The 19231-nt window shown below is 38.9% G+C and overlaps 1 protein-coding gene across 2 annotated transcripts; it reads left to right on the top strand.

Moving 5' to 3' along the window:
• Positions 1–865: 865 nt before the first annotated feature.
• CP (ceruloplasmin) lies at positions 866–19041 on the top strand. 2 transcript variants are annotated; one of them, XM_040073689.2, is made up of 19 exons: positions 866–1098; positions 2716–2960; positions 3921–4133; positions 4664–4837; positions 5387–5641; positions 6777–6942; positions 7913–8052; positions 8592–8732; positions 8863–9074; positions 9581–9731; positions 11327–11539; positions 11839–12046; positions 13220–13359; positions 13832–13960; positions 14407–14513; positions 15223–15439; positions 16117–16256; positions 16664–16822; positions 17856–19041. In XM_040073689.2, the coding sequence occupies exons 1-19, from the start codon at positions 944–946 to the stop codon at positions 17895–17897; spliced, it is 3207 nt and encodes a 1068-aa protein (XP_039929623.1). In that variant the 5' UTR covers positions 866–943; the 3' UTR covers positions 17898–19041. The 2 variants fall into 2 exon arrangements, with proteins under 2 accessions (XP_039929623.1, XP_039929624.1); XM_040073690.2 differs by lacking the exon at positions 866–1098 and having other exon boundaries at positions 2847–2960; positions 3947–4133.
• Positions 19042–19231: the final 190 nt, after the last annotated feature.

A 19231-nucleotide genomic window follows, 5' to 3' on the forward strand; every position in this document is an offset into this window, starting at 1 on the left:
AAATGTTTACAGACCTTGAATAAAACAAAACAAGCCTTTGGCCCTGGGTAGTGCATTCAGATAACGGAAACAGCTAAGATTATCTGGATCTTGTGTTTTTAATCATTGAAGAGCGTAGCTTATCCTGTCTGGCAACAGACTAGGAAGAAGATAACATAGCAGGGTCATTTTGTGGAATTTCTGAGCCTCATTTCTGCAATACTAGAACTGCTTGGAAAGGGGATGCAAAGCTCCCCGCCTCCATCCATGAATAGCTGGTACTTTCCATCTCCAGCAATATGTGTCACACTTTGTGCAAAAATTACATCTCTAAGGGAACTGTGGTGGGTAGCAGAGCTAACCCAAGCACTGGTGGGCACACTGTGATCTCAATCCTCCCTTTTCTGCTTGTGCCACATCAGTTTGGTGGTATGAACAGACAGGAGCAGGCACAGCTTGGGCTCCTTGCATCAATGCAGAGCAAATACACAGGGAAAAAGTGTCGCTTAGAACTTTTCACAGTGTGCTTGAGAAACTGTGTTCTTGTGCATATATCATAGGACTGTTTTCTCAGCAGTATACAAGCTGTAGAGAGAATAATGAAGATAGTGAAGAATGTAATGAAACTAAAGTGTGTAAATGCATTTAAATCTGCTTTCAATTCAGTGACGAGATTTACACTCAACAACAATCTGAATGCTAATTAGTGTGATTGTAGGTTGGCAGAAATAGAAAAAAATTCTTTGATTTTCTGGACTGACGAGGTTATCAAAATATTTTGTTTGCTCTTGACACACAGAAACATTGTGCAATTGCTTTTGTTGTGTTCACAAAAGCAGACAGGAGCAGCGAGGGGGAGGCAAAGACGTGGGGAGTAGGAGAGATAGGAACACATAAAAGGAAATTGCATGTGCCCGTCCTGTGTTTTTATTTCATTATTTTCCATAAGGTCCATGAATGCAAAATGGAGCTCTTTCTCCTAAGTTGCTTGCTGGTTTCTTGCTGTTGCCAAGTTGGGGCGGTGAACCGGGAGTATTATATTGGCATTACAGAGACTGTCTGGAACTATGCACCTGGCAATGCCAATGTCATCTCTGGGCAGCTTTTTGCAGAGGAAAAGTAAGTAAAGCAGTGTCACTGGTTGAGTTTTATTTTACAGCTTCATCTAGTATAGACATCAGGGCTGTACTGAAAACCTGGTGAAGGCAGTGAAATGAGACTTGTTGGTGTCAGTGGATTTTCTGTCAGATATATATGGGAACAAATTTTGATTTTTTTTCTGGCTTGCTTGAGAATTGCATTCCAATGTTCTGCTAATTCAAAGCACGGGAATATGCAGTAGAGTGTGAATTTGTTGTAATGAAATATTTACTAAGTAGAGACTAGAATAAGATCCTGAATGTCTACTGGTGTTCAATTTTGAATGTATAAATGTCTAGTGCTGAAGAGATGATTTTTGTTTTTAAAGGCAGAATCTTGACAAAATTAAAACTTTCCTACTGAGCACAGCTTTCCCTTTTAGTTATTCCTTGTTGGCAGGGATGCTTTTCACTGGCACAGAAGCACAGCTAGGTACTTCCACTCGCAGTGGAGGAGCTGGGTTACTCGTCACAAGGCAAAGAGGGTCCTGTGCAGTGAGAGCAGTAAGTAGGCTGAAGATATGTAGGGTGGGGAGGAGGGAAGCACCCTGGAGGTCTGAATAATCCATAAGGAAAACCCAGATATGAAAGGCATCAATAAAATATTTGAGAGAGGAAAAGTGTTCTTTCTTCTCTTTTTTCAGTGTCTTTAAAATCAAATAGGACTATATCAAAGCAAAAACAATGATTAGAGAAATCAGAAATTAGAAAAATCTCAAAAATGCAGTTCTCATTTAGTCTGTGGATGAGGCATTACAGGATTTCCTGTGGTTTGTTTTCTTTAGTAAGTGGTTCAGCCGTAACCTGCCACTTGATCAGGTGTGAGATGAAGCAGACAGCTTTTTTTTTTTCCACTCACAAATTTCGTGAAGTGTAAGACATTGCCAGGGATTCAGCAGGCTGGTAATTCTGATTGGGGATGGAAACAAGGCACCTTGTCTGAGAATTGCAAAGCTGTTGTTGCAGTCTGTTGTTGTTGAATTGCAATCGCTGCTGTTCACTGCACTTTCACTGCTTTTCTCTGGCCTGTGGTGACCTGCAGCATGCAACATTAATTTCAGGGTTTCAGTGGCTGTCTGCCTGCAATGGAGCCGGTCCCTGGTATTGTATTTTTCAGTGTCAGCTTCTCCAATTCCCCTACTCCTCCTGGATGCTTTATGAGGCTGTGCTTGAGCAGAGATTGATGTTTATAGGGGCAGAGAAAAGCACAGTGCAGAAGGAATACTCTACAACTAAATGGGAGCTGTTTAAATGGTCCAAGAAAAGCTATATCGTATATATTTCATTTTGGTTGCAGCTCAAAAGCCTCATGTACTCAGAATTATAGTAACCGAGCCGGTGCTTCCCAAGTGGAGCTCTGGACTGGCATTTTAATTGCACTTCAGACCTGCCCTTGCCAAGGTACCTGCAATTCATTTCCCATATACTCAAACAATACTCCACCTCATAGAAAATGCTTTGAGTTTTTGGGCAGTATTAACTCGTTTCACCACAAGGCTTGAACGCAGTTGTTCACAGCACTGCAGAGGCCTGGTCTTTATTTGAACCTATGAATTTAAAACCACACTACAGATGCATTTGTGTATTTTCTTTACAGGCAGGCTGAAGTCTTTCTCAAAAGAGGACCACACAGGATAGGAAGCACTTACAAGAAGGCTACCTACATTCAGTATACCGATCACTTATATGATGTGATAGTTGACAAACCTTCCTGGCTGGGTTTTTTAGGTCCTATAATTAAGGGAGAAGTTGGAGATTCCATTACTATTCACTTGAAAAACTTTGCTTCCAGAAACTACACGCTGCATCCACATGGTGTAAGATACACAAAAGAAAATGAAGGTAAGCTTGATTCCATTCTGTGCCAGAATTTATCAAAAGTTAATCACCCCTCTGAGTGTAAGTGTTATTCTTCCATCAGAGAGAAGGCTGATCAAGTGAAAAGAGATTTAAATTAGGACATTATCAATTTAAAATAGGAGCTAAGTTTGATAATTTTTCAAAAGTGAAACACAAAGCCAAAAGTGGAATTTGTGAAGAAGGCAATTTTAGATCAACATTTTACCTGAAATAAGAGTATTTCAGGTAAAATGTTTCAAGCAAAATAAGGATGTAAGTGTTTCAACCAAAATAAGGGTGTAAAGGTATATAAGAGGTTCAGGTATGGAGGACACATAAAAATTTGATTCTGTGAGTAAGACATTGTTAACAGTAATAATGTACTGTTCCAAATTCTTAACGCTAACTTTGTGATTATGATATGTAAGATACATAAGAGCTTCTTAAAATGGAGAAACAGATACTGTTTAGTGATTTGTTTTCATTACAGGTAGTATGTTCCTTGATAGAGACATACTCTGTGGGATCAGAACATTGTATTATGTAGCAGTATGTACACTTTTCGGAATTTTTTTCTGTTGCTATCATTCCAGCAACACCTATATTCCTTCAGGGCAAGTTTTTAGAACAGCTTCCAAGATTAATATTTAACAAATGTTTTACAAAGATTTGAATTATTATCTTTTTTACAAGAAATACATAGTCCCCTCCAAGTAAATTAAAGACAAATTTTAATGGTCCATTAATCAAAGTATTCCTACGGACTTCAAAGGCAAATGAAGAGATTCCTAAGGAGAAAGAAAACATCTACTCATCTGATTTAAAAGTTGTGGGGTTTTAACCCCTATTCAGATTTCAGTCCATTTTATTGCAGCATGTAGTCCACTTCCAGTATGGCATGTGCTATCCTGGCACCCTATTGTGAGTGTGTTGTGCTACTGGTAACTGTGTGGGACTCTTCAGGTGCTTTTTATCCTGACACCACTAAGGATTTGCAAAAGCGAGATGATGCTGTGGAGCCTGGAGGCCAGTACACTTACACATGGGATGTGACAGAAGATCAAGGTCCAGCTGAAGCAGATGCAGACTGCATAACCAGAGCTTACCACTCCCACATAGATGCTCCAAGAGATGTTGCCTCAGGGCTTGTTGGTCCTTTAATAATTTGCAGGAAAGGTAAACCATAAATAAGTGAGTAAATAAATACATATGCAAGGTGATTGATAATTATCGTTGATGGATATCAGTGAAATAACTTCCTGAAAGAGAAGATTAGAATTGATTTTGAAATAACTCCTTTTGGTCTTCTCAATCACCTACCTTCAGTAGTGTAGGAAGTAGTTTGATTTTGTGTACGAGAGTGAATATAATTTGCAGAATACTTTGTTCACACATCCATATGAGTAAGATGTGCTATGCTAGCAAGGTGCAAGGAATTGTAAATACTGATACAAGAAAGAGATTAGCATGCAATATTTATTCTCAGTAATTTTATAGGACCTGTCAAAAGGGATTTTTGTTTCCTAAGTGCATCTGTAAGTTAATGCATACAGTCGTGCTCAAGGAAAGTGGCAAACCATGAAGTAAACAGGGTCCAGCCCTACTGAAACTAGTTAAAACTCACAAAAAAAAAAAAAAAAAAAAAAAAAAAAAAAAAAAAAAAGGTAATTTACCAAAGATTTTGAATATACCACTTTATTTTTCAGACACAATGAATATGGATAGTGATCAACACTTTGATGCTGAATTCATCCTTATGTTTTCTGTGGTGGATGAAAATCTCAGTTGGTATCTAGAGGACAATATCAGAACATACTGTTTTGAGCCGTCCAAAGTGGACAAAGAGGATGAGGACTTCCAGGAAAGCAATAAAATGCACTGTGAGAGAATATTATATTAATGTTTCTTGTCACTGATATTGTGAAGTGATATTTTTCTGTCTTGTCTCTTTTAAAGATGAATTGTATATTTTTTTTAAAATCAGGGATTTTTCTTAGAGCATTAAGACAGGTCCTTTTAAATAAAAATATATAAAATTTAAAAGTGATGGCAAATATTATACAATCAAATCTTACGGGTCAAGAAGCTCTTTGCTAGTGCAATTTTCCCAGGCACTCTAAACAGCGTTTTGTTACTTTGTTCTGTTTCTTAGTCCTGAGCTCTGTACTATAATTTCACAGTTTAGAAAAATAGTTTTTACTGTTAGCGTAAATAAATAAGATACCTCTGGCTTTGGCATGCATTCCAGAATGATAGCTATGTAGTGGAAGCACATGTCTGATACTGGCAGTGATTTTCAAAGGTGTGGACCTTTTTTCTGAAGCTCTTTCTATTTTAAAGAATAGAGCAAAAATTGTATGATGCTTGCATTTGAAGAAAAAAATCCTAAGGTCTGTGAAGTTAACTGTAACAAACAACATTTATTTTAGCAATCAATGGATACATGTATGGATACCTCCCAAACCTCACAATGTGTGTGGAAGATAAGATAAAATGGCATCTTTTCGGCATGGGTAATGAAGCAGATATCCATTCAGCCTACTTTCATGGACAGACCTTAATAGAAAAGCATCATCGAGTTGACACCATCAGCCTCTTCCCAGCCACATTCATTGACGCTGTCATGATACCAAGAAGCCCTGGGGAATGGCTGCTCAGCTGCCAAGTGAATGACCACATTGAAGGTACAGTACAAGTTTCAGTAATCAGAATTTTTTTAGCTTGAGCTAAAAGGGCTCTTGATCTGGTGACAGGCCAGGCGATACTCTCCTCTAGGTAACAAAACTCGCAGAGTAATTGAAACGCCTACAAGTGCATTAGAGGGGTTTGAGCCTGTAGCCATGGGAATCAAGGGATTCTTTTCTCTAATGGACATCATCATCAGCTGGCAGCAATTAGCACAGCTGCATTTTTGCAAGCCTCACCTTTGGGCAAAGAAACAGCATGATGTTTGCCTCCTGCTGGAGATAACTAACCACGATTTTCTGTTTGCCAAAAAAAAGTTGGGACTCATTCCATGTTTGACAAGGCAAGTTAACTTGCCAGCTGACAAACACACGTTCTGGAAAGTGCATTCATGAATAAGCAGAGATGTTCTTTTCTCTTCCCTGTATTATCCTGTATTGTCAGTTTTAATAGCCATATGAAATACTTCCTAATTCCACATTTTTGAATTATCTATATTCCTGTGAGAGAAGTAATTTGTCACAGAAGTGGGAAAAAACACAAAACTGAAAATCATTCTCCAAGATTTGAAAACTCCAAAATAAAAAGAAGTATGTTAGCTATAGATTCAACTAAACAGAGGTTCCAAGCTTTATCAGATCACGCAACATCCTGATATGGCTGAGGCATCCTGGCCAAGAATCAATTCCTACAAATTGGCCTGATTTATAGCTGTAAAAGGGCTCTCTTCACTATATTATTTGTATCTCCAGCTAGAAGATTTGCTAACTGCTTCCCTTAGGACGCAGACTTGGGAGTTCCACAAGCAAGCTGTTGATTATATTTAGATGTAGGATGGTCAGTCTGGTAACATCTGACCTTGGCTGAATTGTTCACTGACAGCACTGTGTCCACTCTACCCTAATCTCCTCTGCCATGCCAGTGGCAGCTTTACAAGCAGAATACAGCTGTGTTTCTATACCCTAGCTCAGCTGGCATGCCTTCCTTTACAGCACTCATCTTCCACTTTGCGATTTGTGTATCCATCAATGGTGTGGGAATTGTCCAGGGAACAAAAGAGCTGTTGGATGCAGGGCAAGAGAAAACAAAATGCAGTTCCTTCTCCCTAGGCTTCTCTACCTCTTTTTTTCCCAGGTGGTATGCAGGCCCTTTTTAAAGTAGAAGATTGTAAGAAAGCCACGCCAGGTCACAAGGAGAGTACAAAGATAAGACAGTACTTCATTGCTGCTGAAGAGGTCATCTGGAATTATGGCCCATCTGCAGTGAACCATTTTACAGGACAAGAATTAATCACTGACAGGTAAATGCCTCTAATTTAAAAAATGTTATTTTCCAAGCAGAATTGATTTAAGCATGCTAAATAAGGTAAGATGTATGGTAGAACTTAATTTTAAGCAGAATTGCTCATTGTCCTCATCTGTGCATTAATATTAATGCTAGAATAAATACCAGACCAAAGTAGGTAATTTGTGTACCTTGTAATCTTACCTTAAATTTTGCTGCTATGGTAGTCATTTCACTGGGATTAAGATTAATTATTATGTCATATGTAGGCTGTTACGCCTGATTATTCAAGATGGTTGATTATTCTGAGTTAGGGAACAAAGTAGGAGTTCATGACCATTACCTTAGATGATGAAACATGCTAATGGTATCTCATCTATGAAACAGCTTGCATGAGATTGCTTTGCCATTCTCCCTGTGTTTACATATTTAAGACCTGGATCAATTCACTGAACACATTGATTCCTCAAGTTTTTCATCTGTGAATTAAAGCATACTTACCTTTTCCACAAGCAATGAGGCACAGTTCATTGTTTGAGTAGTGGTTGGAAAACACTGAAAGTTCTTTTCTTAAAGAGTAGAAATATAGACTGAATCTTCTCATTTTGTATATAGATATTACATATTCTTGGTGTTCGTATCTACTCCTGTTGAATTTTTGTAACTTCTAATTAAGAGAAGATACGAACCCAAGGTTATGAGATGTTGCTAGAAAACATTGTTGATGAGTCTCTAAGCATACTGGCTTTGTAAGGGCAGCACAGCACAGTGGCTTTTTCTTCATAAGAAGTTAGTGAAGGATAATGGATTCCTGCACATCTTCTACAGGACAGCAGATAACTGTGTGACCACACCACTGAAAAGAGACCCAAAAGATAAACTCAGCGTGTCATACCTCAGAAAACAGAGTTGAGGTCCAACTGCCTTTATACACCTGTATATTTTGACTTGACGCGTTTGCATCTACTGCAATTTCTTTTACACAGTGAATCTCACATCTTTTTTGAACGAAGTGAGACAAGAATTGGTGGTTCCTACAAAAAAGCAATTTACAAAGAATACACAGATAGTTCTTTCACTGAACATAAAAGACGACTTGCAGAGGAAGAACATCTTGGACTCCTAGGTAAGAAAATATAAAATTTTTTCATGTCAAAGATTTATGAGACTAAGCAGTCACTTCCAGTGGTTACCTCACCTCCAAGGAGAAGCCCCAAGCTCTGCCTGCCCTCAACAGTTAATAGTGCCCACAGTTTCCCCCAAGATGTAAAGAAGCTCTTGAATGCGACACTGTCATGGTACCCAGCTTCCCTGCCATGGTCTCCAAAGGTCAGGCTCCTAATTACAAGGCCAGTCTAGGCAGATCTAGTCTTATTGATAACCTTACTGCTCCTGGCATGGATTGGTGCAAATGTCAGTAAATCCCATTCGAAAGGGAGGAGCTGTCCTGAAAGTCACTGTGTCTCCACATGAACTGGAATATGTTGCTGCTGGGCTGTTGTGTGATTCAGGCCATGTGCCAGGGACCTGGTCTGTGGCCACAGAGGCCCAGGGGCATTCCTCATGCAAAGGAAAAAGCAGCCAGTCACTGAATGCCACAAGTTTGTGGTGACCTGTACACCATTTGACAGAAATATCCTGTGATAAGACCATGTACACTTCCAGGACCTGTGATCAGGGCTGAAGTGGGTGAGCGCCTCAGGGTGACCTTCCGGAACAACGCCGGCCGCCCGTTCAGCATCCAGCCCCACGGTGTGAGCTACCACAGGAGCGAGGCCGGGGCGCGCTACGGCACCGGCCCCAGAGGTGAGGCAAGGATGGGGTGCTGCAGCATCTGAGCACTCACTGTCTTACCTACCCGTGTGGTAAAGGTGAGAACAGAAAGAACGCGAACTCATTCCCAGTGCAGGATTCCCAGTGCTGATTTCTGTAATAGGTACCGAATCTCCAGCCTCTCACGTGAGTCCCGGCGCCACATTTACGTATGAATGGGATGTGCCAGAAGATGTGGGTCCCACAGAGCAAGACCCAGACTGTTTAACCTGGCTTTATTACTCAGCTGTGGATGCAGTCAGAGACACTAGTTCTGGCCTTGTGGGTCCTCTCCTAGTGTGCAGGAAAGGAACTCTGCTTTCTTCTGGGAAACAGGTCAGTCAAAGAAGAAAAATGGAAACACTTGCATTGTCACAGCTGAAATCTGCTTTCTCCTCCTAGACTGCACCACCTCCTCTCCACATCACAGTTTCACCCATGTCCTAAGGGGAATAAACAACATGGAGAAAGTGGGGTTGGTTTTCAATCTGGCTCCAGATAGACAGTCACTTCAATGTGAAAACACCCTTGTCAAGAGCAGCTGCTGGCATTCAAGTCTCAACTATGATGAGAATCTCTAGGAAAAACTAGAGACTTTAAAGACCAAATACAAACTCACTTCCAGAGGTGGTCCCTGCTGGTAGAAAGAGCATTAACAGTAGATACTTAGTTACCAGATACAGCAATTACAGAGCTTTGAGATTGTCAGAATGAAGTATCAATGTATGCATTTACTCTATTTTGTGATTGTACTCATAAATTATTATGAACATAGGATTTTTTTCCCTGACATTTTCTGTTCACTCATTTCTATTTTCCTTTCTACTGTTTCTTCTCAACAGAAAAATGTGAACATGGAGTTTTTTCTACTTGCCACAGTATTTGATGAGAATCTGAGCTGGTATTTGCATGATAATATTTTGATGTTTACACTAAGTTCTGATAAAGTTGACAAAGATGATGAAGACTTCCAAGAGTCTAACAAAATGCACTGTAAGAAAATTATTAGTTAGCCAAATATTAATTTCTACAATAAGGTTTTTACTTTTATGGTTTCATGTTTGAGGCAGGAAAGCTGTATGGTGCAGACATTTCATTCCTTTCCAGAGGCAAAAAAACCTAAAGCATTTCAACGCAATTCAGTTCCAGCTAAATGTGGTAATAATGCCAGATGTTCTGTGTCTTGCGTGGCAGGTGAAGATTTAGCGTGGTTATGTACCACTTCAAGCAGATAGAAGGAGGAATAGGGTCTTCAGCCTGTGTGCAACCACTAGTGCAACCAGGCAGCGAGACAAAACTGACCTCTGCTTTGCAGATGATGTAGCTCAAAGGGGGTTTTTCACAGAGTTACAGAGAAGTTGAGGTTGGATGGGACCTCTGGAGCCCACCCAGTCCAATCCCCTGCTCAAGCAGGGCCACCCAGAGCCACTTGCCCAAGACCATGTCCCGATGACTTCTGAACGCCTTCGAGGATGGAGACTCGACCATCTGTCTGGTCAGCCTCTGCCAGTGCTTAGTCAGCCTCACAGTAACAGTGTTTCTTGATGTTTGGAGGGAATCCTCTGTGTGTGAGGTGGTGTCTGTGTCAGTTGGGCTTCTGTCCCTATCACTGGGTACCACAGGGAACAGCCTGGCTCCATCCTCTCGGCACTCTCCCTGCAGATGTTAGTACAGGTGGATGAGATCCGCAGAGCTGCCTCTTCTCCAAGGCTGAAGGGTCATCACAGCTCCCTCAGCCTTTCCCTGTAGGAAGAGACACTTTCTTGTCCCTTTATCATCCTTGTGGCCTTTGTTGCCCTCTTTTCCATGTCTTCAATGGGGAGCCCAGAACTCAGCACAGCCCTGAAGGTGTGGCCTCAGCAGAGCTGAGCAGAGGGCAGGGATCCCCCTCCCTCAACCTGCCGACTGGACTTGGCCTCAGAATGGCTCTTTGCTTATTTAATAGGGCAGAACTGAGCTTCACTTTGTGATTTAGTACTGCAGAAATGTTTTTCAAGTTTCATGTGAAAAAGACATTTTTACCCTCAGGCCCTAGCCTTGCCAGTAAGTCCTAATCTTTAAGCCTATTTGTTTGTGCATTTTGAAAAATTTTCCCCTAGGGCCATTTCTGTTTACAGACTCTTGGTGCTGAGCATTCAATGGTACCTGAGAAGCCCAGGATTTGAAAGTTTTGCAAAGAACCATCTAGAAAGGGTTAGTAACTCAAACTAAAAACCCTTCAGGCTGCCTCCGCTGTATGGCAGGAGTGTGTTGCAGGGTATAAAATGGGACCCTTTATATGTATCCTGTATATCTGACGAGTAGAAAGCAGGGAAATTTCCAGTTGGCCAAGGCAGCAATAGGTGCTGTAGACATTGAAAAGGGGAAGAGTTAGAAATTATTTTTAAACACTGGGGCACTGGGGTTTAAAAGTTGTTTTGCTTGAATTGATTCTTTAGTTTTGTTGATGTGATAAAGTATTTTATTATTGATATTTCTCTCAGTCTAAGGCATGACATTTCATCTGAAGTGTTTATTAATTATTCTGTATTGCAGAATTAAGTAAAACATTAATCAAAGTGGGTTTTACTTTCTCAAATCTTCTATAGCGATTAATGGCTATATGTACGGAAATCAGCCTGGTCTTGAGATGTGTAAAGAAAGTGTTGTTTCCTGGCATTTGATGGGTTTGGGTTCAGAAGTTGATGTCCATGGGATATACTTCTCAGAAAACACATTTGTAACTAAAGGAACAAGAAGAGATACAGCAAATTTGTTTCCACATACATTTCTTACAGCTATTATGAAGCCTGATTCTGAAGGTAAATGTCTTATTTAAAAATCCTGTTACTAATGAAGAACCTGTTACCTATGAATGTTTTGCGCATAGAGACAAGCCTTAAGTAGGTGGTATACTGAGCCTGGTGTTTGTACAGCTGTGTTTGAAGGACAAACTGTAAGGAGGTATGCTCTTAATGCTGAAGCCTTGATTATTCTAGCTCCTCTGTATGCTGAATTTTATTATTACAAGTAGCCATACAGCGCAATCATTTTGGACCTTATATGAGCAATAATGTGTGTCTCAGTCTCCTCAGGTCTTTGTTTCTTATATGACCCCTAGGAGTTTTTGAGGTGTCCTGCCTGACGACAGACCACTACACTGGGGGCATGAAACAGAACTACAAAGTGAAAAAATGCCACTTGTGGAATGCAGATTTATCTATGTATTTGCATGACAAGATTTACTACATTGCTGCAGTGGAAGTTGAATGGGACTATTCTCCTAACAGGACATGGGAATTTGAGAGGCACCAACACCATGAGGAAAGGTACTTTGGAATATACTCAGGGGAAAAAAATGGGAAGGGAAAAAAAAAAAAAAAAAAAAAAAAAAAAGGAGCCACTCACCTTTCTGAACATTTCCCACTTCCAAACATTTCTAGACACACTTTCTTTTCACATATATTTTTGGGGCTCACTTGAATTTGTTCTTCCCCAGCAGACTTGTCATGTAACTGAGCCAGACGGTACAACGTTTGAGAAATAGTCTAGCACAGACCTTCTGTGGGACAGGTGTAGATTACAATAGATCCTGGATATTGCATGTGCATTTATTACTTACTGATGTTGGTAGTTCTTGCCATGGAAAGCTTAAAATGTTCACTGTCATCTTACCTACGATGACTATGTCCTGATAAATGAGGTCTTGGCCCCATGTTTATTTGTAGTCTGAGTAAGGTTCTTTTTGACCCCTCTCAGTTTCATCAGCTTACACATGATATGACCATGATTGAATCCACTCACCATGGAGCTTGTTGTCTTGGTATTTTATTTCCAGTATTTGAATCTCAATGAGATAGAACTGATTGGATTCAAATAATTCAATTAGCAGAAAAGGCTAAACAAGAATGATGAATTTCTGTGTTCCACCTCAATAACTTGAGTAGCAGATTATAACTGTATTTTAACTTAATAGTATTTTCTTATTTTTCCTCAGTTTGATTGTACATTTCCTTGCCCTATATACCAGTGGACTCTGACATAAATCTAAGCACAAGTAATATGGACTATGCTGTTACCAGACTTTTTTCCCCTCTATTGTGTCCAGTCCCCATGATCTCAGCAGAGAATCCTTTCCATTTAATGTCATCAAGGCACTTAACCTTTACAAGTTTTAGGCTTAGTTTCAGATGTACACAAGTCGCTGAAGGCTCTGTGCAAGTATGCAAGTTGCTGTGTGTCTTCTTGCGGTTTGAAGCATTTGCCAGGGCAAGAAATCAGCATTTTTTTCAATTACCATAGAGACTTGATCTATTTATAGTGGGGGTTTTAATCTTTTAAAGAGGAACCTCCCAGCTTAACAAGAATGTTTTCATGTTGAAGATACTAGCAGTTTATGAGATTCATCCCTCACTGAGCTGGATACTTGCTTGATAGTTAATTGACATAACTGCAAAAGATGTTCTAAAATACATAAAGGAATGCATTTCTTCTTTTGGCAGCCCTGGCAACCCATTCTTAAATAAAGATGACAAATTCATTGGCTCGAAGTACAAAAAGGTAGTATATCGCGAGTACACCGATCAGACATTCAGTACTCTCAAAAACAGAACAAAGCAGCAGCAGCACCTGGAAATTCAAGGTAAAGTCATCATGTTCAGTTTTGAAAATGCAAACAATGCAGTGACACAGATCAAAAGATACTATTTGAATAATATTGATTACAGTTCTATCCACAAAATTGCCTCAATCTAAATGGAAAACCTACTTGGAATTGCTACTTTTATTGTGATGCTTTCCCTGTAAGATAACATTGCTTGTTCTACAAGAAAAAAACCCCACACTTTGGGGGTTTACCCCTGCCTGATCAGGGGTCAGTTTTTCCTATGTCAGCACAAAACTGGGCAGCAACATCCTAACTGACTTCAAGTACACAGTACGTGCTGAGAACTTGAAATGTAGAGGCCCATCTTCAACATCTCAAGCTGGCATGTCATAGCGAACATTACAGTTTTCAGCTGAATTATAAGACAATGTTTTGAGTTTGAACACAAGCTGGCTGTCTGCTCTGATACTCTGTAAAACCACATTAATCTTTCTTTTCAATCCAACAGGTCCCCTGCTTGTGTCAAATACTGGAGATAAAATTATAATAGTTTTTAAGAACTTAGCATCAAGACCTTATTCTATCCATGCCCATGGAGTGAAAACAGACAGTTCTGTTGTTGCTGTAACTAACCCAGGTATCAAGCCACCTTTTTTTATTTCCAGCAGGTAACATCAAGACTTCTTGTAAGATTTAACAAGCTTCCAGATAACAAGAAAGACAACATTTTTGTTTGTCTTGCTTCAAGTTCTTAATTTTTTATGCTGATTATGACAAATACTTCTAGAGTTCAAATGACCCAGCTAACTATTGCTATGTATCCTAGTCTTTGACTGAGGAGTAGTTTTTTTGACACAATACAGCTGCACTTTTCATGAAAGCAAACAGATTTGGCTCCACAGGGAAAGCATAGCTTATGCTATTACTTCTCAAGCTCCTCTGTGATCTCTACAAAAGGTACAACTGACTTTTTAAAGTACGGTGAACTGGACGGTGCAGACACACTCACACACACAAAATCATTGTCAAGAAGAATCAGGGATCTGAAAACTTCAAAAATTAATTGATACTTATTTAATTCAGGTGAAACAAAGAGATATGTTTGGAAAATTCCAGAGAGGTCTAGTCCTGAAAGAGGAGATTCACGCTGTATTGCATGGGCATATCATTCAACAGTGGACATTGTTAAGGTATATTATTGATACCAGTTTTGTTCGTGTCTCCAACCTAAATAAACCTGAAAGTGATGAGTTTGAAACTTTTTCTGTTTTCTCTGACAGGTTATCTTTCGTATTACCATTCCTTTGAATTTAAATGTTTCCTGAAGGCAAATTGCAAGAAAGTCGGGGCAGAAATTCAATGCTATAGATAGTCATGGTTTTGCTTCTTGGTTGTTCTGCTGTTGGTATAGATCATCTCAATTCCCTTCTTAAAGCTAACACTTTACAGCTTGCTCAGTATCTAATCAGTCATTTGTGGGAAAACTAAAATGCAACTGTGAAACACAACTCTGCCATTTTTTACCAAGCATAAATTAGCTTAACATGGTATTTTTAATGGAAATGAATGTGTTCTTGCCTTTGTCTCAACAAATACAAATAAAGAGTCATGAAGTATATTTTGAATGGAAATCAAGCTCAAAATTATAAAAAGTTTGAAAAAAGAGCAATAAATTAAAATGGAATAAATGTTTATTTATAGCAAGAGATGAAAATGAAGCAGTCTTCACTGAACTTGAATCCTAGGTAGTATATAACAGTGGAGAAATAATTTTGTTGGACACTGGCTGCCCTTATTCCCAGATACTGAAGCTGTGAAGATAGGATTTATACATGTCATTAAAGGTACTTCTGTGTAGTTACATCCTGCAATTATGTGACTTTTCATTTGTCATTTCAGGACACTTACAGTGGATTAATAGGCACACTCGTTGTGTGTCACAGACATCACCTGCCATCACTTCACACTAAAAAGAAAGTTCAATTTGCTCTTCTCTTTATGGTTTTTGATGAAAACGAGTCATGGTACTTGGATGAAAACATTAAAATGTATTCTACCAACCCACACCTTGTCGACAAAGAGGATGAGGAATTCCTTGAAAGTAATAAAATGCACGGTATGTTTCCCAATGTAGTTCATATAGCTCTGTGAATTCTATAAAATTATGTATTTCAAAGTACTGCATATAAATTCAACTTTCTCAGCTCCCTGAATTTCCAGTTCCAAGACAGAAAGTCTGAGTTTTTTACTCAAACTGTTTGAAAACACTACTAATGTCAGTGAATTACCTTTTTTTTCACAAGTTAAAAAACCAAAACAGCAACACAATGACACAACGGCAACCCACCCCCCCACCCCTCCCCAGTATATTCTTACGTTGAAATTTTGAGTAGAGAAAGAACAAAAATGAAATTTGAAGTTCTGATTTGATGTCAGTAACCAACTGCTCTGGATGTGTTGGAAAGGCTATGTGCATCCTGAAAGCATGTCTTTGTAAAGCTTACCCTTTTACAAAGATCTACAGGAATCGCAGATCTTTAAAAAAGATCTGCAAGTCGCACAGCTCTTTAAAAACTGCAATATTAGCAATGGTGTACAGCAAAGAAATTTTCTTTATTATGTCTTTCTTTCTAGTTTAATGTGGAATATAAACACGATCATTCATAATGAGCTGTCCAAAGCCATTACCTTTGTCTGGCATTGGCTTTCAAATATTTTAATCTGTATTATATTAGAGATCAACAATACACAAAATCATATTTGTTTTCTCTGTCTTACTTTCCTTCTTTTTAGCCATTAATGGAAAGGTGTTTGGAAATTTGCATGGCCTGACTATGCACGTTGGAGATAATGTCAGCTGGTATCTGATGGGAATGGGCAATGAAGTAGACATTCACACAGTACATTTCCATGGCCACAGCTTTAACTTCAAGGTATCAGGTCTTTTTCACTTACTTCTTGCTGTGTTAGGAGAGGCGAGTCAAACACCAAGGACTGTTATCTATGGTGCAAAGTCATATTACAATATTAAGCAGGGCTTGTACTTTGACCGTAAGGGTTTTATGCCTCAAACCTGTATTCGATCAACACACAAGAGCCAGAGAATATCTGCCAGTAGCATTTACTCACTGGTAACCTCAGAAATTACTTCAACAAGATAGCTGAGAATTTTTCATGGCTATGGTAAGACAAAGGCTATAGTTTTTCTTCATTTCCACTTAGTTGCTAGCTTCTTAAACTTTGGAGCATAAGGTGAATGTACAAAGTGATGCTTCAGTAGAAATGACATGCAGAAAGTATGTTTAACACACTTTGACTGTGACTTCTTTTTGTCCTGAAGCAAACAGGGGTTCACCGGGCAGATGTCTTTGATCTGTTCCCTGGGACATCTCAAAGTGTGGAAATGACCCCACAGAACCCTGGAACCTGGCTGTTACACTGTCACGTTACTGACCACATCCACGCAGGCATGGAAGCGACCTACACTGTGCTCCCAAGGGTAAGAGCCATCCAGCTTAGCAATGTTTGTTATGTTTTAAGATGCACAATGGGGCTCACAGACAGGTCAGCATCCTTAGAACCAGTTCCGGCACCCAGCAATATTCCATCTCTAGAAGCCAAGATGTCCCAGGCCACCTGGTCATACCTCCCTCAGCGCTGCTCAGGAAAATGAAGTAGCTGAAGGACTGGATGATAACTGACTATTACTTCAACTTACCATCCATGAAATCTAAGTGACAGGTTTTTTTTATTTAAAAAGAATTCTTTATGAGACAGAGTATTTCTGTACCCAAGAAGTGCCCGTAGTGTCAGACTTCAGCGCAATCTTCGTTCAAAACAAGCACAGCTGATAAATACAGCTGAAGTACTGAAAAACTAAAATACTGTTTACTTTCTCAAGAGCATGTTGTAGCTTTGAGTACACTATTACCTTGCTCTAGCAATATTACCAGTGAAAAACCTTGAATTTTGAAGAATTTTGAAAGTCCTTGTTTCTAAAAAGTTAACACAATTTTAAAAACATTTTCCAGTACTCCAAAGACAGAGCATAACAGGAACTGACAGAAAGAGACCAGTAGAAATAATTCAAAATATGTGATGTATGTATGTATGTATGATTTATATTTATAGCTATACTAAAAATACAGAATGTAATGTTAAACAGAAAATCTAATTCTATTAGATAAGTCACTGGAATGTGAAACAACCTAATTCTATTTTATAAACACTAAAACTGATTTACAAAGTATATTATGCCAGACCTCCAGACAATAACAAAGGTAATTTAAAAGTACACAGAAAAACATGTAAAAACAGACTTTCAACTTGGAATGGCAGTATGTCAGATTTTTTATTATTAGCCACCTAGACTGCTTTAAAGTGTACCCTTCAGTGCATCTTAAAGTTGCTTTTAAATCTCTCAATGCCCAGAAAGTGCTTGGATCCCCTGTGCAGATTTTGGACTCTGCTGGCTGCATGCAAAGACTATTCTTGTGATGAAATGTAACAAAAAGCTATTTTTCCCCTTCTAGACAGTCTCTGTTCCCAAGATGATTCAATCAGTTCAAGTGTAAAGCCAAGCCAGGCACGCAAGAAGGATGACAGCATTTTAACACATTTACCTTCATTTCTTGGAAAATATTCTCTTCTGGACTACTCCTCTCTACACGTTTTGGAAGATTTCACATAGTGGCCATGGCTATGAAAAGAACCACTAAGACAGCTGAATGGAAGTAACAGCTTATAAATATATGTTTCTATAAATGAAAATAGTATCTTGCAAGCAAAACATATTCTAGGTGAAGACTAGTGCATGTTACTTAGCAGCTGAGGAACATGGAAGAGCTAAAGAAATGTACTTTAAAAAAAAAATCGCAAATAACCCTGAGTAACAGCAAAATTTGGGGTATTGCTAATCATACCGTGACATTTTACTAGATGGGTATGTCTGTAGTAACTGCTTAGGAAACAGGAATTTGGTTATCACTTCATCAGTAAGTTCACATTGAAAAGATATATAGTAACGTACGACTGAGCAGTTAACAAAATAGTTCTACTATTTCTGTTGAATTACTTTACAATTTTATTCAGTAGTATCTTTCAAGAATGTGCATTTAAAAGATTTGGCTTTCTGTTTATGAAAATAATTCCAAGGAAAAATTAGGTTGAAATAAGCCTGATGAAATGCAGACAGTGAAAGCCAAAATTTGGTGATTATGGTACTGAAGAGCTTTGTTCTGACGACTCTTAAGTAACCCCTGTAGTGGAATCATTTTGTTGTTGCAGGCCTTGGCAAAGGGAAAAGGAAGTGTTTCTTGCCAGATGGAAGCAGCGGTATTAGAGCATAGCTGATGCTAGTCAAAAATTAAATCAGTAGGAGTGATACAGTTGTGTTTTCAACCCAACTCATGTTAGATCTGCGCCAAATGAGAAGGAAAGATGTATGGGACAGGCAGGGAAAGCAAGCTATCTGGCCTTTATACCGGTAAAAATAAAATTGCTTCTCTGTTACAAGCCTGAATTGCTTTGGTCTTTTTGAAAGACTTTTTTACACTGAAACTGGCATAATACCTACCAGTAAATTAGATCATTCATTTTACCTGTAGCAGGAATGCTATGTAAGTAAATTAAACTACTTTTGATTTATCCTTTTTGTTGTTGTTGTTTGTTAATGTATTTTAGCTGAAATACAGGTGATCTCTTTTGACTGACTTCTATGGGTTTAAAAAAAATCACAATTCCAGTGAAAACATTTTTATAGTCACTGTCAGCTAATTAGGCCTTTAGGTGGTTTAGATGGTTATGGAATCATGGGAGTCATTGTATTTCTGGTAATGGTCAAAAACCCCAAACTACATTCATAATAAAGTTATAAACATTGTGACAGCTTATTATGACTGAATTCCAG

The sequence above is a fragment of the Hirundo rustica genome, chromosome 10 (genome assembly GCF_015227805.2).
Source record: "Hirundo rustica isolate bHirRus1 chromosome 10, bHirRus1.pri.v3, whole genome shotgun sequence".
Taxonomy (NCBI): Eukaryota; Metazoa; Chordata; class Aves; order Passeriformes; family Hirundinidae; genus Hirundo; species Hirundo rustica.